Below are 23,086 nucleotides of genomic sequence, written 5' to 3' on the forward strand. Positions count from 1 at the left end.
GGACCGCTAGTTTATATAATAAAGTAAAGGTTGCTTGTAAATTGTTAGCATAATTCATCTCTTTAAATATATTTCGTTGGAAATTAAAAGAATGGAGTGTGCAAAGGAAATTCCGCATACAAAGGCACAAAGAACTGCTTTTCATATTAAGTGCAGAGTAAAATACCGGTAAGTGTGTATAATATCCATATTTAATATAAATCGTTTATGTTTTAATTTATGGCACATTAAAATCTCAATCTTTTAAATTAATTTTGTAGAGAAACGATGCACCCAAACCCTTATTAAGTACCTACTTATTGATTTATATCAGGTTAATCTTTTGACAGATTTTTAACAAACAACAATTTTATGATAATGAAACGTTCAAAATGTTATGATTAGGTATATTAGTAGTAGTATATTTTTTATTAGTGTGTAACCCTTCCACACAGAATTCATGCTAAGCATTGCAAGCTATTGGTGTACAATGTAAAAATCATATCCATTTTTCCATGCCATTATTTTCATTCAAGCGATGGAATCGCGAAATCAATGTTATGAAAAAAATTGGTAAAAACCGTCACCGTTTAATATAACCGCTAATGGTTTGAGATATTTATCTAAAGAGTCCGTGCGATATTTCACGCTTTATGTTCAACTCATGTGAGGATGAATAGGCAATTTACGGAAAACAAATTGCTATGATCTGAAGATAATTCAACTCCTCCATAACAAAGGAGTTTACACGGTATATGGAATATATTAATTGAGAAATATTATACACGTAATTAATGCGCTAAAGTATAGAGTAAATGAGTCTGTGTTTTGACACTAATGTAGTAAATTAATTTTGTTTATTTCGGCTGGAGTAAATGTTTTGTGGTCTGACGTACTAAATAATTAAACGAATATTTTATGAAACATAACTAGTATATTATATTGAAATGAGAAATACATTGGTAGCTTTTCAGAAATTGAATAGAAATTGGACTTCAATTTAATGACTAAGACGATCTTTTTCAATTTTTGTCTTTTCATGTGAGAAGAAGAGGAATGAATAATGCGTCGGAACAATTTATAAATTGTTCATGAGCATTTTCAACTTTACAGCAATAGACGTAGACGTAAAGTAACTTCAAACAACTTTTAGTGTTAGGCTGGGAATATGGGATAGGAAATAAAAAGTTTGATCGTTATTAATTCAAACGTTACAGAAACACAAGAAAACTAAAACTATTTATGTATATCAAATGCTATACATATGTTTTATATGAAATTATCGTGCTCTTCTTTCGTCAGGTGTTTTAAAAGTCGTACGAAAAGTTTCCTTAATCTGCCCAATGACTAACTGGAATTGTGTAGAAACTCTGTAATTGGCTTGATATTTTTCGCAGAGCTCCAAAAATATTGGATGTAGATATTTTAAATCACCGTGATCGAGTGTCGGGAACATGTGATGGAGGGCATGGTCACCGAAGAGAGTAATTACAGCGAATGTATTGCTGTTTATATCCTTGCGGTCGAGGAGGGCTTCGACTTGGTGCTCGCCCCAATCCGGTGTTTCGTTACTGTAAACAATATATGATTTTAAAATAGCACATTTTCCCTATCGAGTGGTATATAGCGTATACACAAAAAGCTACATAAGTTTTCTACATGAGTTCAACTTATGTTGAAAATAATAATAATGTTTATTTTGTATCAAAAGTAACACATTACGTCACGTATCTTATATATACTTATAGTATGTACAGTACCTACATGAAATTATAACGTACCTAACTTTAACATAATATTGTGCAAATAATAATTAATTAGGTAGTTTCTAGCTAGCTTATGTTACGTTCAAATGCGTTTGTTACTTAATATTTTTAAGAAATTTTGTTCACGATATAAAATTTTATGCCATTCAACGGGTCCAAATACAAGATAGTGCTGAAATTTCACCAATAAAATATGTAGGTATAATATGAAAAAATATTTTTTGAATAACCATAAAAACATTTTCTTGCATTTCATCTTATTCTTCACTTTACCATGCTCGGTCTTAATGGGTTCTATATGAAAACTCTTTGAATACGTTAGCTTGCGTTTCAATGGGTTTTCTATGGCTACACAAAAAAATCACGTCGATTGGTACAATTCATAAACATATGAATAATTTATGTGAAGTTTGACAAGAATAGTTAATCAAGTACTTAATAAATTAATTATTATTAGGAACTGATTGTTTTACACTACAATAGGATAGGAGCATTAGTATAAAACAATTGTGAGAGAAAAAGAAACGATTCAAATAATTTAATTGTACCGGTACGACATACCTTCCATTAAATTGAATAACCACGCATAATATACCTAATGCAGAGCTTTAATATTAAATAAATACAAAATCAAGTAGAAATTACATATACCAATAAATTTCAATTATATGCCCAATTGATTTATTTGAAAACCTATGTTCTATTGGAATCAAAGTAGTTACTTGTCCTAGCATAATATAATGTAGAGCTTTAATAAAAAATAAATATAAACTTAAGTGGACATTATAATATGGCCATTGAATTAAAAGTATTACATTTATCACTACCACATTACCTTGGTTGATCACCATCTTTAATAGCATCAGGGTGATGATGTGCAGCATTAACAGCGATGAGGAAAAACAAAAGGCTCCCGGTACAATTGATCCAGATCCACGTACACAACACATGGAAGCAGGAAGCACCACTTGTAAGCCACATGATAAAAGGCAGGGTAAAGCCTATGGCGTCATGCCAACGATAATGCGCTTTGAAGAATCCTCGACGAAGGAACGCGCTCAAAAATCTGAAAATCATATGAATGAAGTTTAAAATACATTTTGAATGAGATATTTTTAAAGAAAAGAAACATTTCAGTAATTCCAATGCTTAGGAACACGGGTGGCCGAGAGGCTAACTCCGGCAGGGCGGCAGATGCGGGTTCGAATCCCGCCTTGGGTTCGATTTCTTTTCTATTCTTTAAAAATTCTCATTTATAGAGCAATTGCATGCTATAAAACTAAATATCAAAAAACATATTGAATACTAGAGGTCCGCCCCGGCTTCGCCCGTGGCACATATTTCGCAATAAAAGGTAGCCTATGTCCTTTCTCGGGTATCAAAATATCTCCATACCAAATTTCATGCAAATTGGTTCAGTAGTTTAGGTATGATTGAGTAACAGACAGACAGACAGAGTTACTTTCGCATTTATAATATTAGTATGGATTAGGAAAATAATTAATAACGTTAAAAGTATGATTAATATCACGGATATATTTAAAATCGTTTAAGGGTGCAGGACGATGTAGTTCACTAAAAGGGATAATAGGGTCTTGGGGTTGGCCCATCTGGCCCTACATCTGCTAACAGAAACTGAATTAGTGACGTACATTTCTTTTATATGGTGTTTTGTATTATAGAAAATGTTTATTTCGAAATCCCACTTTATTTTTACAAAAACTGATGGATGGAACCTTTTATTGATAATGTAATCTTAACAATACTACTACTATTGCAATAATTAAATCTGTTTGTTATAAAAACCTATGACTTATGTATTCAGCTCATCATCGTGACTGTTCATTTTATAACATTGATTGTAGGCTTTGTAGGGATTGATTGTTTTCAACATTATGTTATATTAATTATTTACCACAAAAACAATTATATGGTATCCAGCCAATTCTTATATCATTGTTTTAATTATTTCAAATTTAGGAATACCAAAACATATTAATAGTTTACCAGAAATTCATATTCCAACCAGGAAACTTCACCACACTCCCATATGATACGATTACCTTTTAATAAAGCTGATCAAAAACAGCAATGGGAAAAAAGCGTATTGCGTAATAAATCCCATCCTGGCGTGCAGTGGTTTATCCGCTCTTGGGTTGTAGATTAAGACTGGCTCAAGGGTGCTCAGCTCTGCATCCATTAACGTGTTTGTGTATAGATGGTGTGAAAGAACGTGGGATACACGAAAGTCCCTGAAAGATACGAAATATACAAATGAAGAAGTGCTTTCTGATGACGGGCGGATCAATTTAATTAATGGTGATGTAGTCATGATAGCCAATGGTTGTTAGTCGTCTGTTTTAATTAAATTGAGTGTATTAGCATAACGTTAACGTATTTGTAACAGTTGTCACCTAATATTCTGATCCATATTTATGTATTTTAACAATAATTTTGACAGAATGTGCGTTATTTTTTGTTATATACGAAGTTGTTCTCAATTCATGCCTAATTCTCATAAAAAAGCATATACAACTAAATTCTAAACGCGATTTCAAATTGCACTACAGTTGAATTTAACACATTAGTTGCGTCTTAGTTGAGAACTTACCGATACGACCACATGCTCAGGTTGAACAAGTACATCCTCCAATTTGTCCTTCGATGGATAAAGTTATGACATGTAACAGTTAACAAAGTTAAACTCAGAGCGGCGACGAGGCTCCAAAACAACGCCAACCAATAGTTTGTTGCAGAACTTGCTACACTCGAACTGCACAACAGACTTATGAACAATCCATCCGTAATCCTATCCGCAGTCTTGTAAGCCTCCACTGGCATTCTTTTTAATTCCTTATAAACGGCCCTTTTCAACGTTCTGTAAAAACCATCTTCTTTGAACGTGAATGGGGAATTTCTCGGCGTTTGGGCGTCTCGTATATAGAATTTACCGAGGAGTCTTTCCGTTGACGGATTCAAATGATGCGATTCAAAAGCTTCAGTTATATCCGTTCCCTGAATTAAAATAATATATCTTTCAGTTGAAGAGTTTGAAATTAGTCCGGAAATGAACGTGAAGTTTATACGAAACACGCAAATGGTATACCTTAGTAAGTTCGAGCCACTCTTCACCTCCGGGATGATTCTTCATGAAACTTGTAAAGTCGTAAAGTTTGTCGTGGATTCGCCATAATCCTTCTGCGCCGTCGTCTAAGGCTTTCCCAGTGAGCCATTGTACTGGATCCTTGAAACCCCCATCTCTTAAAGAGGGGTACTTAAGCTGCGGAAAACTAACGTGAGTTTTTTTCCGTAAAGCACGCTCATTAGCTACTGTTAACCATTCTTCCTGTTTTGGCGCCATGAAAAAATACAATGAAAAAAAAAAACACACAATATACTCGGAATTTAACACAACAAGTTATAGGTATGTCTGTTTATTTTTAATAGAAAGTTGCGTTAAATATTATTAATTAAAGTTACAAGTAATGAAGTTTGTCTAAGGGAAAACTATATTTAATCGAGTTAACCTAAACAATAAATGAAATGAACGTAGTAGTATCGGGGAAATGTAGTTGGAAATTTCACGTGATGCGTGCCTGATATTTGACATGATTCACCTTTTGATAAATAGTTCAGGAACTTTGACTTATATGGATTACTATATTTTGAATAATAATGATAATTTATTTATTTTGATAAACAATAGACCCTTATAAGGCTTATAAGGTGCAAGACCAGTGTCTTTTGTCCAAAAAAATATATAACAATTATTTATAGCGTAAGTATAAAATATTTTTCTTTTAGACATCCTATATTTAAATACAAAACATTGCTCTATTACGTTATCCTACTTTGCAATACTTAATACAAATATTTTTTTGCATACCTGAGAGGCATTATTTTTGCGAAAAATCTAATTTTTATTTCTTCTCTACAATAACTTATTTAAAAGCCTCGCTTTACCTTTTCTTTTTACTTTTTATTCGTTGAATACGTAGTTCATTTAAGTGCAATTAAATTTTATATAATATAACAATAGAAATCAACTTATATAATGGATTATTACGATTGCTATATTTGTTGTTTGTGCGTAACATATCTTGGTAGCACTTGACCCTTTTTGAACTTTGATAAAAACTGGATATACTGGCTTTGGTCTTGTTATTTTACGCAAGCTAATTCCCGCAAATTCATCTCTAAATTAGTGTTTTTTAATTAATTAAATATACAGTTAAAAGTATTTTAAGTGCTCGAAGACAACCTTAAACTTTTATGATGGTTTAAAACGTACCTAGTTATATAGTATGTATATAGGGATGTGCAAACAAAAAGAAAATGAGATACAATTATATTTTATTGTTTGCTTACATCTATCTTTAACATCTACTCACAATTGTGTATACATTAATAGTTAATTTGATTATGTAATAATAAAACTTTTTTAACATTATTTTTTGGTTCATCTTCACTGGTTTAGAGCGACAAGAAAAGAGTCTTTTTTCTTCAGACAGTCAAAGGACGTCCGACTTTGCAGATTCTTGGAACTTTAATTTAAATAGAAGAAATAAAATGTATTTTTTTCATCCAGATGAACACAGTATGATTTTTATATAGACAGCGATCATTTAATAATAGTACAAAAAGTATACTGTGTGTAACGGAAAAAGTTTTAATTGATTCGTGATATTCATTTGGAATTCCGGACGAATATATTCACAAACAAATTAATATAAATATACCGGGGATAGTTTTGTTCTGTTTCCGTTAGTTTTTGAAAGTATGGTATAATTCAGTTGACTGGCGTCTCACAAGTTGATATGAAATTAACATCTTTCTCAAGCTTTGAAAAGCACAGCGTGAATGTGACGGAGTGTAATTGAATAAAACCGACGTTCAGTTTGCTTGAAGTTTAAGTCACACATCATTTAAATAATAAATGGAATAAATCTGAGATATACAGAATTGTAGATACTATGATTTTCCATATTTTCCAGATCTAATATTGTACGTAATATTTACATGAAAACAAAACGTGTATAGAAATATTATGATAGAAATAGTTATCAAATTCAATGTAGCTTATATCTCACATAAACACAACACAGTTATGAAAAATAGTTTTGATGTGGTTTAACCTTAAACGTGTGTTGGTTACATTGTTATGATCAAAGCATTCCTGAAACTTTGGTAATTCTGAGTCAAAAAACATACAATATATCCGGTATTCGTGTGCTATACCTTGTTAAAACCAATTCATGTAATGGTAAGATCGTGATTCCAAAATAATGGTCAGTTTGCTTTGAATTGAAGTCAATTTTTAGATTCAATTTTGCTACAAACGCAATCAATACAAATTCTGACTGTTGTTGTTTTAGTTCACCAGAAACAATAAACAAAAATATAGAAATGTATATTTTGTACTATAAAATTGAATTATACTCGTGAGCATAATATTAGTCCAGTACTTTTTCTAATATAATATATCAGATAAAATCAAGTTTATTGTACTAGCACAGACTAATAATAATATACTACGTATGTACCAGTATCAACTGTATTTATTTTTGACTGTGCCTGTGACTGTGCTCTAATTGTACGATTTATGAGACAATTTTATAAGAACTGAATTCACATACTAACAATTTAGTCAATAGAGACAAGTCCATTTAACGTATTCAGTCTGGTGATAATAAAAATATGACATTTACAAAAGCTAATACATCGCTTCAGGCTTTGATAAATTTAGTTACAATTTTCAGATGCTAAATATGTAGAAATCTCAATACGTCTCAAGACGTAGCGTTAGCGTAGGATTGCTATTTATACAGCTCATAAAGAACGGGTTATCTCAACTCTGTTAGAATACACTGTACATTAAGTGCTATTAAGTGATGTGTTAAGACTTATAATGAGAAATGGAAGCTTGTTTTACGAAGATTTTTAATTAGTATTTTTTTATGCGAGCGATGGAAAGGTGGGTTGTTTGACAGTAAGCGATTACCACCTATAAAAATTAGCATGCGTCTCTATAAAATATTGCCCTTATACAGGGTGTAATCGTTAAGTGTGCACAGGCGATTATTCCGTAACTATTACAGATATCAAAAAACTTTAAACTGATATCGAAAGTACTTAACCTAATGAGTAAAATGGCCATAATAATTTTTAAAAAATAATACGAGAAATATCTAAAAAATTAACTTTAAACCCTCCCATACATTTAGTATGAGATATGAATATCCCATGTACACGGGTTGATCCAAAAGTAATGATAATCAATATTAAACAAGGTCATTACAGTTAAAATAATTATTTATTTCTCTAGATAGTCTTCTAACTAGATAATATACTTCGATATTTTTTTTCCTTAACTTAGAAAAAAAAACTTTGACTTCATCTACAAAAACCCCTCAAAATCGGCCATCACTTCGCTGTCGTCTTAAAATTTCTTGTATCGACGGTGTTTCTTGTGCCGAGGTAAGAGATAGAATTAACTAGGAGCTAGATCTTACAAACAGGGTGGGTGTTCAAGCATTTTCAATGCCGATTTTTGATTGACAGCCATCGCAACTGACGCTTTGTGATCTGGTGCGTTGTCTTGGTGAACCAACATTCAAGACCGAAGTTTGCCATGTCTCTTTTTCTTACTAAACTACCCGCAATCTTTTAATTTGGTCTGTGTAGTAAGAGCCCTGTGTAGTAGTGGCTACCTTCTTAAAATATTCCACATTTCTTCAGCGTCCCAAAAAACTACGGCTTTAATCTATCCCACTAATTTTCACTTTGAAAATCTTCACCGTCACTTTGGAAGCTCGCATCCAGGCCATTGATTGTTTCTTGGTTTCAGCATAAACATGGTGAACCCAGGTAACGCCCATGGTCACAAATCGTGACAAAAAATTATCCTGATCTCATTAAAAATTTAGAAATTCACCCTCTAAATGTCGAATCGTTGTTTCTTCTTTTCGTCGGGAAACATTCTGGCTCGCACTGTTCACATTAAAATTAATGTTAATACTTGGAAACGTGGCCTGTAGATATAATTTTTTTGTGATAACTTAGTGATTACATGAGCAAGCATAAAACATTTATTTTATATTTTTATGTGCACAGGAAATACCCAATTATCATTACTTTTGGATCAACCTATACATTTAATATGAAAGATTTTAGCTTTTTTTTTTGTTTTTTTGGTTTTCTGCTTTAATTACTTCGCAAATTTGGAGGGAAGTTCATTTAGAAACTGTAAATAGACCTCCTCATTGTATTGCACAATAAGGACGTCACTTCGAAAATCTACTATGAATACAAAATGTATGGGAAATAAATTGTATGGGAGCGTTTAATGTAACATTTTTGGTTATTTCTCGTTTTATTTTTAAAAATTTATTATGGCCATTTTACTCATTAGGTTAAGTACTTTCGATATCAGTTTAAAGTTTTTTGATATCTGCAATAGTTACGGAATAATCGCTTGTGCACACTTAACGATTACACCCTGTATAATATAGATACTATTGATACAAGATTATTAAATACATTAAAATATGTTTTAAATGTACATTAATACACATATTTATTATTTACATTTCATATTTAAAGATTGCCTCAGTATAAATTACAAATTTACACACAAATAAATTAACCCGCAATCCTTTTATACTCAACATAAATTTATATAAATTAATATAATATGAAGGCGTTCGAATAAGCCATACAATATTTTGTATAACAATATTTCTCTATGAAATAATAATTTTATTCACCAAGACAATTAAATCATCCTTGTAAAATTCAAGTCTGTTGTCATGTTTGTGTATATCTTCTTTTGGTATAATCATAATAAACAATCTTTATTTTTAATTTTTTTATAAATGATAACTTTAAACATAAATAGATATGAAATTAAATGTGATATAGGAAATCGCTTATCGTGATATTAGTATGATTTTTATATTTTTTATATTACTTTATAAGTTGTCCGATTACTGAATTATCATTATTTGTACGTACGTGTCGCCGTCCTATAGAAAATACCATGTTTTACGGTTTTACGGTTTTACCTAGGTAGACTAAGAGTTTGAATTTGTATCTATTATAAAACATAGACACAAAGCCTTCTGTATGTCTGTTCGCGGTAAAATTAAACCGATTGCTGTTTTTTTCCAATCGACATAGTGATTCTCGAATTATACCTATTCTTTATGAAAAAAATGATGAGCACCGCTGTTCAAATAACAATTAGTATTTAATGGTAATTGTCATTTATACATAAATAATAAGTAAGCTAATAAATGAAATTATAAACAACATTAACAAATTAGATGTCAAAATTTTAATTTTCTCTTATTACAGACAGAAGTACATTTATGATTAATTAATTGCTCAGTTATGCTTCTTGGGCTTTGAGGACTTCTTTCTGTGTCCAAAAACTTGGTCGGATCTGTTCCAAGCGTCCGCCAACTCACGCCAGCCAAGCCCAACGGCTTGTTTACATGTTGGCGCTTGTGGAAGCTGGTTCGAGGCTGGGCCAACGTCTAAACACACCATTTACCGTTGAATTTATGTGACTACTACTACTACACTACTAGTTACTATATTTTAAATATGTATTAGGTTTAAAACGATTGTTTTAAATGTGCAGCAAAAAATAATATATAATATGTTTAAATTGTAATAACTAATAAGCTACAGCAATTTTTTTCCTGTGTTGTTACATTCTAATTCTTATATGTTTTTTCTGAAATAAAGACTTCCTTTTTTATTTTCATTTCATTATCATTTAAGTTCCTTCCTACCTTGATCACGTTTTTATTCCTTCCTACTTAGGGAAAAAATATATTAAAAATTGTAAAGCTCTTATCTATAACCGACTGCTTAGAATCTTTACTTCATGAGGGGAAATTCAACGCTATTATTCATCTGAATTTATGAACTAACGACTCTCAGGCATTATTGATGAACTTTCATACAAACTATTATTATCTACAAATTTGCTTGAATTAATTTCTTGAAATATTCCCTGAGGGCTCGCTTACGTAATTTTAGGTGACCTGCAACCAATGCATAATCAGATCAATTTAATAAATGTGTTCTACACTGAAAAAGAAACGAATTAAAATAATACATTATCAATGTTACCAGATACGTTGAAGTGCTTGGACGATAACAAAATTTCAAGTATAAAAGACGATTAGGACAAGATAATTTTAATATTACTTACACTAATTGAAACAATCTGTGATGTGAATAAATTTATGTGAAAATGGCGCCAAAAGAAGCTGATTACCTAGAGATAGCTCATAAGAGGGCTCTTGAAAAGAAAACTCACGTTAGCTTCCCCCAGTTGAAGTATCCGTCACTACGGGATGAGGGTCTGAAGGATCCATTGCAATGGCTTACAGGAAAGGCCCTGGACGACGGGGCTGAGGGCCTTTGGAGAGTACATGATAAGCTTTATGATTTGAAACAGTTCGTTAATAGGCACCCTGGTGGAGCGGAATGGTTGGAGCTGAGTAAGGTTAGTATAAAACGGTAATGATGCTTATAAAAGACTTATTTCCCGAACGCATTTCAAAATAAGTGAATATTTTGGTGTTATGTTAGTTATAAATTTTATTGGACAAGATTTTTTGACTTTTATTTATATTATAGCAAAGCTAATGTGAATAAACAAATATTTTTCCATATTCTTCTCATTTTTATAATAAACACCAAAACGTGTCGGGACATAATTTACACCTTATAAGACGTGATAAGATATTTCTTATTTATATTAACGAAACGGATCATAGCAGATAAAATCCAAACTGAATAAATAGTATAGCAACAGTGATAATTATTGCGTACAATCGCTCAATACGAAATTCCTCAAGAGATACCAAGAGTAATTTAATTAAATACTAATCTTATGATTTGATAAGTTCAATGTAATAAAAATAATATGTAAACATAATATGAATGAAGGAATTAATGAAAACGCTTTATTGTATACATTGTACACCATTACAAATAGGAAAAAGACATACATAAATAGAGACATGCACAATTGGCGGTCTTATGGCCATCTCTTCGAGGAAACCATACACAAGATAGGTAAAATACATAAAATCATGACATAATATATTATTTACTTAGGTGTTGTTATAATTTTCAGGGTACAGATATAACTGAAGCCTTTGAAGTACATCACCTCAACCCAAACACTGAGCAAATGCTCACAAAGTTCTATGTAAGAGATGCAAAAACTCCAAGAAATTCCCCTTTCACGTTTCACGATAACGGATTCTATAGAACATTAAAGAAAAAAGCATGGGAAGTACTCAAAACCATTCCTGAAGAAGAAAAAAGCCGTTCAGATATATTGATAGATGCGTTATTGGTTTGTTCTCTCGCGGGATCCACAGTATCATGTTGGACTGAAAATTACTGGCTTGCGATGATTGCATATATATTCTCTTCATTCTCACTGGCTTGGTTAACGATTGCCGCCCATAATTATATCCACAGAAGAAATAACTTCAGAATGTATTACTTCAATGTAGGTTTGTGGTTTTATAGGTGAGAAAAGATGTATCTATGATTTTATAAAGTTTTGTTAGACAGTCAATTCGCTTAGCGAGTCCAAAAAGTGAACAGGGTTTACATGAACAAATATTGTTTATGCTAATTAACTGAAATGTTTTATTAAACTTTTTTTATTCTTTAATTTCAAATAAAGTAAAAGTTTTAATAAAATTTACTAGGTACATTTTTTATATTACACAGACCAGTCATCAACTAGTTTATATTTTATACTAGAGGTCCGCCCCGGCTTCGCCCGTGGTACATATTTTGCAATAAAAGGTAGCCTATGTCCTTTCTCGGGTATCAAAATATCTCCATACCAAATTTCATGCAAATTGGTTCAGTAGTTTAGGCGTGATTGAGTAACAGACAGACAGACAGAGTTACTTTCGCATTTATAATATTAGTATGGATGTATGTATACAATCTACTATGTATGCTGTTTAAGTTTTATTTATTTTATTGATTTTTTGTTTAATTTTCAGAGACTTCAGAATATCGCATGCTCTATCTCACCATCTTTATCCAAATACGTTGATGGATTTGGAAATCAGTGGCTTTGAGCCCATTATATTTTGGAATCCGAGGAAGGAGCGTCCTATCTATGCAGATTATGCCTTTATTATTGAACAAATCATGTTTCCGTTTATAACAATTATTAACTTTATGAAAAGGTTATTTTTTAAAATAAATATTTTCATTTCTTTTCCATCCGATACATTTATAGACTCTTTCTAAAAAAAAATCTTGGGTCACATTGAACTATGAAAATGTTGGAAGTTACACATTTTACTGAATATTAAGACAAACTATATATCTATATAAACTATATCTATTCGATTCATTTACTTATGATTTTTACCAGAATCTTTATTGATTAATTGTTTTAAATATTTTTTCTTCATATTTCAGAATATACCTTATCTTCACGCGGCCCAACTATTTTACCCAGCATTGTCGTTGGCATGATTTAATAGGTCTTCTATTACCTTTATGGATGTATGAGACCAGTGGTTGTTCTTTAAATGATACAATATATACTTGGCTCTGGATTAATTGTACTGCAAGTTACATAGTTTTCACAATTGGTATAAACGCAGCTCATCACCATCCCGATATATTTAAGGATGGTGATGAAGTCAGGTATGTATCAGATGATCATATTGGTGATTCGTTAATAGACCTTTTTATAGTCTCTAGTTTTTGTACGTTATTGGAACACCTTATTTTGAAAGTTGTTCAAAAATTATGCATTTAACATAATTGAACTTGAAAAAGTACTTAATGTTTAAACACTTTCATTGTGTTTTTGATTCTAACGAATACTAACTATTTGATTACAATATATTCTTAAAGTTAGTTCGTGCAGTTTGACTTGGTGTGTAAATTGCTAAATATCTACTATATTACGTCAAATCGTATCAATCAATCGTATCTATACAATCAACAAAATACTATCGGTTCCTGTAACTAACTAATACTTATATTTTTCCAGTAACATCACACCGGATTGGGGAATGCACGAGTTGGAAGCTGTCATGGATAGGAACGACATAAATGACAATTACTTTAAAGTATTGACATTCTTCGGCCATCATGCACTTCACCATCTATTCCCAACCCTGGACCACGCAGTTTTGGAACATTTGTACCCCATTTTTTTGGAACACTGCGAAAAGTATCGAGCCAATTTCCGACTAACATCCCAACTTGATCTGTTTTTGGGCCAGATAAAAATGACAATGAAAACGCAGCCTACGCTTTTATCAAAACGACAATAAATTGAAAATAAATAAACATTGTTTTATTATTTCTGGTTCTAGTTAGGCAGTATATAAAATATGATTTCATTATGCTAAATTACATTGGTCACTAGTATAATTAACAATTCGCTTTTTAATTCATATTATGAGTAAGTTTGAAATAAACTCGTGAAACTTTTCATTTCTAATTTATGACCGTCATAGTTAATAATTAAATGTGTATTTTTATAAAACGGACGCATTCATACGTGCTATGAAAATTCAAGCATATTTTTATGAAATAAGTACTACTTGAAAAAAAAAATGTATATTTTTAATTATCTTCTTCATGTCACGTGCTTTTATAATATTATGTATCTAAAGTATATACTTAGTTATCTATAGGTAGGCGTTTATTTCCCTTTCGTTAATATCCTCTTGTTTTAGCTGGGTTAGGTTTTCAATCCGTATATTATTATCATATTCATTGGAAAATCATTAGTAAAATAACGTCGTGATTTATTTCATAAAAAATAAGACAGTACAAAGCAAATAAAAACAAAACATACACTTCGTATAATATGTACCTACTATTAACTAATGATAACAATTTACTAATGAATATGACAAGATACAAACCGACATAACAACTTTCGGTATAATTAACGTCAAATATAAGATGTTTGTTTATGAGATACAATGATAATATAAATTATAAGTGCTATGTCAGATATTGTTAAATTGAACATTTGTTTATAAGCTTCCAAGTGAAGAGTACGTTAAATCGATAAGAATATTTGGACGTATAAAAGGTGCTTAAATATGCAATAAAACCTTACTAGACGCGGATTGTAATTTTATGAAATATGGCGCCAAAAGAAGCGGATTATATAGAGCTAGCTCACAAAAGAGCTATTGAAAAGAAGACACATGTTAGCTTTCCGCAATTGAAGTATCCTTCACTAAGAGATGAAGGGTTAAGAGATCCAGTGCAATGGTTGACAGGAAAAGCTATAGATGATGGAGCTGAGGGCCTCTGGAGAGTCCACGATAAGCTGTATGATTTAGACCAGTTCATGGACAAGCATCCTGGTGGACAAGAATGGTTGGAGTTGAGCAAGGTTAGTTATTGACGTAGTAATTATATATTTGCAGAACCGAAGGGCTTTTATGATGCGTAGAGTACGTTTTCAGTATAAAATATTGCACTTTATTTTTATATTCAAAAGGAAAAGCTGTAGGTAGTAGCTAGCACTAGCCGTTTTTGCATAAAATTAGGTTGAAATAAGAGTTTATTTGCACTTTGTTTATAAACATTGCTCGAATTGTTATGAAACATAGTATACATAAAATAATAATAAATACAATTAACAAGTTTACGGAAGCTGAGTGAAATCATTATATTATTGTCTTCGTAGACAGCGTAAGCATGTCACGGTCCTTATGAGGCATTTCTTTTGGGTATAGATTACCCGTGAGCCCGTGACAACTTAATACAATATTTCGATTATTTTTTTTCATATAAAAATGTATATTAATATTTATTTCATCATTTCCTACATAGGTTGTGCGAAATAACCGCAAAACAAATAATCTAAGTTTCATTAATAATTTCAGGGCACGGACATTACCGAAGCATTCGAAGCGCATCATATCAATCCAGTCGCTGAGTCAATGCTCAAAAAGTTTTACGTGAGAGACGCAAAAACACCAAGGAATTCACCCTTCACGTTCCACGAAGATGGGTTCTACAGGACCTTGAAGAAAAAAGCATGGGAGAGCATTAAAACGATCCCGAAAACAGAAAACCGTCGTTCAGATTTATTGACAGATTCACTCTTAGTCACTTGCCTTGCAAGTTCTACACTTGCAAGCTGGACTGAAAACTACTGGATTGGAATGATTGCGTATATAGTCGCTGCGTTTTCTTTAGCCTGGACAATGGTTGCTGCACACAACTATATTCATAGAAAGACGAATTTCAGAATGTATTATTTCAATATAGGATTATGGTCTTACAGGTACGTGTATAGTATTATATTATATATTCGTTGAAATGATTATTATGTAATGTTTACGTTTACACGTATAAAACAAAAACAGACGAGACATTGACAACATATCTAACTATAAGATATTTATTTTTTTTATTTTCAGAGATTTCAGAGTATCTCACTCACTCTCTCACCATCTCTATCCAAATACGTTGATGGATTTGGAAATCAGTGGATTTGAACCTATAATTTTCTGGAATCCAAGGAAGGATCGCCCATTCTATGCAAAATATGCATATTTGATTGAACAAGTACTTTTCCCTCTTTCATTTATTCTTAACTTTTTGAAAAGGTAAGTTTTATACTCAAAACGTATTCTTTTATTAGGTTTTTCGTTGGAAAGATTAATTGCTTTTTTCTACCAGAAGGTCGCAAATAAAGTTCAAATAAAACTAAAGTTATTAAATTTTTGCATATATCTGTCAAAAACTTAGTACGTAGCATTATTATTTCGTTTATTATTCACAATATCCAAAAAAATTTACAATGTTCAACCGTTCACAATATTAAAGCTTTATTTCACTGCATAATGTTTATTACAAAAACATAAAAAAGAGTCTACGATTTTTCAAAACTGTGTTATGATTGAATTGCCCATAAATATTATACTTACCTACAATTATTATTTACTAGCAAGCAGTCTAATTAAAAACTAATATTTATTCCGTTATTTGAGTAATACCAGTTTAAATAAAATGAAAACCATCAAGTTAAAATAATTTCAATTATGCATGATTATATTATATCAGATTTTAAAAACTCACGTTAACTTCGGATCGCCTGAAAGGATTTTGATGTATAGGCTATCATTAGAATCCATACATCATCCTGAGTGGCACTGGCTATAAATTTTATTTCATTTAACGAAAAACGTTAAACTATATCAAATTTTTATTGGCATAAATATGCGTATGGTGAATTTTACTTTTATTATTTACAGATTTTCTCTTATCTTCCTTCGTCCCAACTTCTTTAAGCAGCATTATCGTTGGCATGATGTTATTGGACTTCTCTTACCCCTGTGGATGTATTATACTAGTGGTTCTTCATTCTCCCATACTGTATATACTTGGCTGTGGATAAACTGTACTGCCAGCTACGTCTTCTTTACAATTGGTTCAAATGCTGCTCACCACCATCCAGACATATTTAAGGATGGAGATGAAGTCAGGTATCAAATCAATTATATAAAAAAAAATGTGTGCGTGTACTAGTGTACACACGTAAGAAGTGAAACTTCTTTATGACTTTATTTTTCAAAAAATAATTTACTATATGCAACTTTACAGAAATACGTCGAATCACGCGTGGTAGGGATAAGAAAAAGATGGCGCGTAACGGAAAAATGTCACGCGTAACGAAAAAATGTTACACTAAATTTTTTTCCAACCCCAATAAAGAAGTTTCACTTCAATAAAGAACTTAAGAGATTAATTTGTAAACAATATTAGTAATCAGTTTGTTAACCAAAACACTGCTTGCGAAGATTCTCTTTTTAGTTCTTCTTCGTTTAATCTTAAGGTAATTCTTTTAATTGCAATAAACAATGCTTTCTAGCGACGTCACACCGGATTGGGGCATGCATGAACTAGAAGCAGTAATGGACAGAAAGGATGTAAACGACAGTCACTTCAAGGTGATGACGTTATTTGGCCATCACGCCCTGCACCATCTATTCCCAACCTTGGACCACGCAGTTCTGGAACATTTGTACCCCATATTCCTTGAACATTGCGAAAAGTATAGAGCCAACTTCAGAGTAACGTCACAACTAGATCTGTATTTAGGCCAGATAAGAATGACTTTGAAAACGAAGCCAACATTACTCTCCGAACGACGATAAATCTAGCTTATTCTTTTGGAAAAAAAAAATAAAACGCGTTTAACAAAAAATGATTTTTTATTTGATATAGTGTTAAGGATTTATCACTTCTCATTTCATGCTTGTATTGTTGCCAACTTGCGGCAACGATACAATCAAAACAGCGTAATTCAAGCGACACTTTTTTACTAGTAATTTATTTTATGAAATATAAAAAAATCAAGCTTTCGTATCATTCAATGGTTTGATTCATATCTATATATTAGTCCGGGATACATCGCCCATTTTTGCAAGTGATTACTATCAAGCTAATTTTTCGTGAGTAGCTTTATTTTGATGAGATGCCCAATAATTTCATGTACAAAACTCTCGATTGTGGTAGCTACCAGAGGAAACAAGGATAAAATATATTGATTTGATGGTTCTCAATTATTAATTACTAACTGAATGTTTTTTTTTGTTCAATCTCAAGATAATTATCTAAATTATTCGAAAAAATATTTGTCCTACAAAATCTATGGTTTGATCAAAGAGTCCCCCTTTCCAATGTGTATCGATAACGAAGTCATCATAAATGATTACTAACCAGCTGATTTTTTTATTTTCACTCATTTAATACTTATATAATTCAACAGACATATTGTCCTACAAATTGCGTAATAAATATTTGAGAACCGTCAAATCAAAAATTTTTATCCTTGTTACCTCTGTAAGCTACCACAATCGAGAGTTTCGTACATGAAATTATTGGGCATCTCATCAAAATAAAGCTACTCACGAAAAATTAGCTTGATAGTAATCACTTGCAAAAATGGGCGATGTATCCCGGACTATATATAAAAGAAAGTCGTGTTAGTTACTCCACTTATAACTCAAGAACGGCTGAACCGATTTAGCTGAAAATTGGCAGGGAGGTAGTTTAGAGCCAGGAGAAAGACATAGGATACTAAATATGTACCACGGGCGAAGCCGGGGCGGACCACTAGTTATGTATATTTTTGTGCGTGTTTTTAATTTGCAAGTATAACTTGCTGGGTATTATTTTTCAAATACTAGTTGTTCGACAGATGTTCCAAGGAAGTTACAAGTTTTCTTGCAGATGGACAGGCGGCCTAAGAAATAATTTACTGTCAATACACAGAAGTCGATATTGATATCATTGTAAATAACGAAAACTATTTGGAAAAAAAAATTAGTGGCTAAAGTTCTGTTGTTAATGCTTGGTTATAATATAATTGGTTTCACTTTCCCTTGCTGGAGTGATGCTAGTTGATTCACTCAAGTATCTAAATATTATTATTACCAACTTCAATTTAGTTTAACTGCTCGGACCACTGGAATGGTAATTGAAATTCCGAATGATTCCAATTTTCTTGTAAAGTGGGGTGGTTAGTGAGTTTTGAAATTTAAACGGGGAAGATTAAGTAGAATTTAACAGGATTTTTTGCAGTGTGAACTTGGTTTTTATTAAGGTGCATTTGTTCGTATATTAATCCAAATATTTAAACGTCACATTTAATAAGCATAATATATTTTTATGGTAAAGAAATAATATGGAAGTCACCAAAAAAATATTTGTATTTTCGTCGTTTATAAATTGTTAGTTTTACTTAATGACTTCTAAGTATGAAGGCTACCAAATCTAAATCATAATAAATAATAATTTTATCGAAACAGTTTTTTTGTTAACAAAGTATGAAAGATCAAATGTACAAATGTCAGAGCATTATTAAATATCACAATTCACATATTCGTCATAATTTCTCACGGTTGACTTGATCCGACCTGACAATCATTTTTATTGAAATAATGATAGTAATTTAGGGTCATTAAAATTTTGATTAAGATTTACGTCAATTGATATCAAACTGGGCGTTGTCGAAGTGTTGTTGTTGTGCCAAACAAAATATAGTACCGAACGTCCTAAATACTACTAATATTATAAATGCAAAAATTTGTATGTTTGTTTGTTTGTTACTCCTTCATGCTACTTCACGCACTGCTCAACCGATTTTCATTAAAATGTGCACACGCATATTAAAGCATCGGACAGTTTTAATCCCGAAAATACTATAGGAGCGGAAACTATGCAGCTTTTCTTTTAAATACGCGGGCGAAGCTGCGGGCGAAAAGCTAGTACTGTTATGTAAGTGATACTGGTTGTAGAAGTAGGCATAAATTTCCTTGATTTACAACGAGAGCTTTCCTCAGATCCATTAACTGGGTAACATCTTCATCACGCTTGGCATCATGGCAATTAACACTGAGAAATAGCTATTTCAAAATGAACCGGGCCCTATTAAATTATGCTTAATCATTTTGGTCTGATTCTGAATGTTCCATTTTTAACGATGTCTTATTTTATTTAGTAAAGTAGGTACTGAAGCTTAAGAGACACAAAGATTCTCAATGGAGTCCACCTGAATTGCTCATATTTGCTATTATTTCGTGTTTATTTCAGAATGATGAATAATACAGATTTACTTTTTCCAGTAAGAAAGGCAAAAATTTAAGTTTTTGTTTATTTTAAACGTGATGCATTTAATTTAAATTTATTTATTTTAGTTTATTTACCAAATAGTTAATTGGTACAGCAAACAAATTAAAGGCATAACATACCAGTATAAATAAAATAAAAGAATATACGCTATCTAAAGTAGTGTGTCCAATAGCAGAGAGCGTAGATCGGTTTAGGATAACCTACATAATAAATGGGTGCGGGTTGGGTAACAAAATGTTTCTGTCCAATGTCTCGGATGCTTTCCAACAAGTATTTATGAACGAGAAACAATTCGCGATAAATAAAATCAATAAGGCACGTAACTAAAATACTTTGCACGCTTGTAAGGGATTTTTGGTGCTATTTTTTACTCGTGACCCGCTGCTTACTTGAGTCGAAGATACGATAGGTACGTTTTCTTATGGATGGTTAGGTGTCAACTTATGTAATCAATGTACGTTTGTATCAAATAAGTAAAAGGAAATTTGAGATATTCGTTATTATTGTGAATAGTCTTAACAGCTCTTTTAAAATCTTCATGAGCATTATTAATACTCTACTTATCCTTTATAGTTCATACTATGTTCTAAATTCTATGTTCCATTATGAGCTAGGTGCAACTTCTTTTCCTAAAAAAAATTGAGATTAAATTAAAAATCGTACTATCGATTATATTATAACTAGCGACCCGCCCCGGCTTCGCACGGGTGCAAAGCTGATACTAAATACACTACAGAAAAACTGTGAACGCGCGTTGTATATAAAAACGTAGCGGCCCGCTCCGGCTTCGCACGGGTATAAAATATATTATATAGCCGGGCGGCCGGCCGGTGCCGCCGCAAACGCTACGTCCCGCAATTTTTAAATCTGTAATATCTTCGAAAATATTCACTTAAATCATACGGTGTAAAGGGCCATATAGATCTATATTAAATGAACAATGTATTCAAGGTTAAAGATTAATGTTGTATTGGTTAAAATCGCTTCGAAAATTAGCCATTATTTGTCGTAAAAAGTAAATGACAAAAAAAGGTACTGTGGGTTATCCATAAGAAATAGACATATACCACCGCGGACTTTTCCGTAGACCTTTTCAATGTGTATAATACTTAGTACATTATTTTGATAAAACTCGTAGGGTTCAGCCTGCGTTTGCAATGTAAGCGGAAAAAATGTAATTTTTTACGACATCACATTAGAAACCTCAAAAATAACAGTACTTCTCCACTATTTGATGGATGTTATTTTACATATAAACCTTCCTCTTGAATCACTCTATCTATTAAAAAAAAACCGCATCAAAATCCGTTGCGTAGTTTCGAAGATTTAAGCGTACAAAGGGACATAGGTACAGAGAAAGCGACTTTGTTTTATACTATGTAGTGATGATACAAGCACGTTATTTTACTTATTTGTCATCGCTTCGAATATGATAATAGCTTTTAAAATGTTATAAAACTTTATACTTTTCTATATTAATAAATTAAAATATGAAATTATATTAACTTACAAAGTAATACGTGTGGTTTTATCAGATTATAATAACATTAATTCAATACCGCATTGAAACACGAATAGCGGAAAATTCAATACAATTATTTACAGTAAATAAATCTTCACTGCAATTCGTCCAATCGTATTTTGACAGGCGCTTAGAGAGTTCCGGGTTTTGATGAAAATTTCCAATCATACCAAAAAGAATATTTCACTTTATCATATCACAACTTGCACAGGTTATTTCGTTTCGTTTTATTTTTAATTCCATTATTTGCTGGATGGTAATAGATAACTGTGAATTCTTATTTAATTGGTGAATAGAGATTTTATTGTAGAGCGTTTTATATATTTTTAGCGTCGTCTTGCAGAACTAAAATAAAGGATATTTATTTGAGTATCAATGTAACTGCTCTTCGATCTGGTAATAATATATATTGTAAATACAAAATATAAAATATTATTTATATTTTTGTCAATAGCCCTCAGGAACAAAGCATTTTAATAAGATTAAATTTCGTCAAATAAACTGTTCGAATATTAAAAGATTATAAACGATATGTCATGTAACATTGTTTCAAAATAGACTAGACCTTAAGGGACTAGACTATTTATTTTATTTCAAAATAGTATTTACTCTAACAATGAAAAGCTTTGAGTTTTATTTGAATATAAATACTCATAATATCGCGATATTGGATTCCCAGTGCTGTGAATTTACTACGATGCAAGTCTATTTCAATATAGTGTAACTCGTAACTTCTTATACTGCTTTATACATTGGCTTTTATTATGAACAAATATTTGTGTTTCTTTTCGCGTACAGATTTTGTTTCTTGTTTATTCGCGGTTTTTTGTAGATATTGAAAACGTATATTGGATAAACAAAATGGATAAAATATCGAGTTTACTTTGTACTCTTCGGATTTAAAATTATTGATATCATAAAGTTTTGTTTATAACACAGTCAAGAATAAATCATTAGGTATCAATTATTATTAAAATTTACTTATTGTATAAATTCTCGTGTTAATAGGTAAGCAAAGTTGTATAAAACGGTATATTCTGAATCTGAGACCATTCTCAATAAACTAATTTTATATCTCCTAGTGATAATATAAGGGTGTCCTATCTAGTAATTATATAAATAAAAAATTAATATT

The 23,086-nt window shown here is 31.5% G+C and overlaps 3 protein-coding genes across 5 annotated transcripts; 2 read left to right on the top strand and 1 right to left on the bottom strand.

Annotated features, from left to right (window-relative positions):
* Positions 1 to 1,201: 1,201 nt before the first annotated feature.
* On the bottom strand, positions 1,202 to 5,112 carry LOC149485117 (cytochrome b5-related protein-like). The gene is made up of 5 exons (XM_089699859.1): positions 4,852 to 5,112; positions 4,357 to 4,760; positions 3,809 to 3,997; positions 2,581 to 2,811; positions 1,202 to 1,550 (listed from the first exon to the last, which is right to left on the bottom strand). The coding sequence occupies exons 1-5, from the start codon at positions 5,104 to 5,106 to the stop codon at positions 1,259 to 1,261; spliced, it is 1,371 nt and encodes a 456-aa protein (XP_089555985.1). The 5' UTR covers positions 5,107 to 5,112; the 3' UTR covers positions 1,202 to 1,258.
* On the top strand, positions 4,774 to 14,108 carry LOC149485118 (cytochrome b5-related protein-like). Of its 3 annotated transcripts, none has more exons than XM_089699862.1 (6): positions 4,774 to 4,845; positions 11,218 to 11,265; positions 11,902 to 12,305; positions 12,797 to 12,985; positions 13,224 to 13,454; positions 13,807 to 14,108. In XM_089699862.1, exons 1-6 carry the CDS (start codon positions 4,813 to 4,815, stop codon positions 14,090 to 14,092), a joined length of 1,191 nt encoding a protein of 396 aa, XP_089555988.1. In that variant the 5' UTR covers positions 4,774 to 4,812; the 3' UTR covers positions 14,093 to 14,108. The 3 variants fall into 3 exon arrangements, with proteins under 3 accessions (XP_089555988.1, XP_089555986.1, XP_089555987.1); XM_089699860.1 differs by lacking the exon at positions 4,774 to 4,845 and adding an exon at positions 7,614 to 7,719 and having other exon boundaries at positions 10,890 to 11,265; XM_089699861.1 differs by lacking the exon at positions 4,774 to 4,845 and having other exon boundaries at positions 10,800 to 11,265.
* Positions 14,109 to 14,789: 681 nt separating this feature from the next.
* Positions 14,790 to 18,008, top strand: LOC149485119 (cytochrome b5-related protein-like). The gene is made up of 5 exons (XM_089699863.1): positions 14,790 to 15,174; positions 15,671 to 16,074; positions 16,211 to 16,399; positions 17,048 to 17,278; positions 17,665 to 18,008. Exons 1-5 carry the CDS (start codon positions 14,920 to 14,922, stop codon positions 17,948 to 17,950), a joined length of 1,365 nt encoding a protein of 454 aa, XP_089555989.1. The 5' UTR covers positions 14,790 to 14,919; the 3' UTR covers positions 17,951 to 18,008.
* Positions 18,009 to 23,086: the final 5,078 nt, after the last annotated feature.

The sequence above is a fragment of the Colias philodice genome, chromosome 10 (genome assembly GCF_061535455.1).
Source record: "Colias philodice isolate Cphi_HAF_F1 chromosome 10, ilColPhil1 Martin Lab GWU primary, whole genome shotgun sequence".
NCBI lineage: Eukaryota > Metazoa > Arthropoda > Insecta > Lepidoptera > Pieridae > Colias > Colias philodice.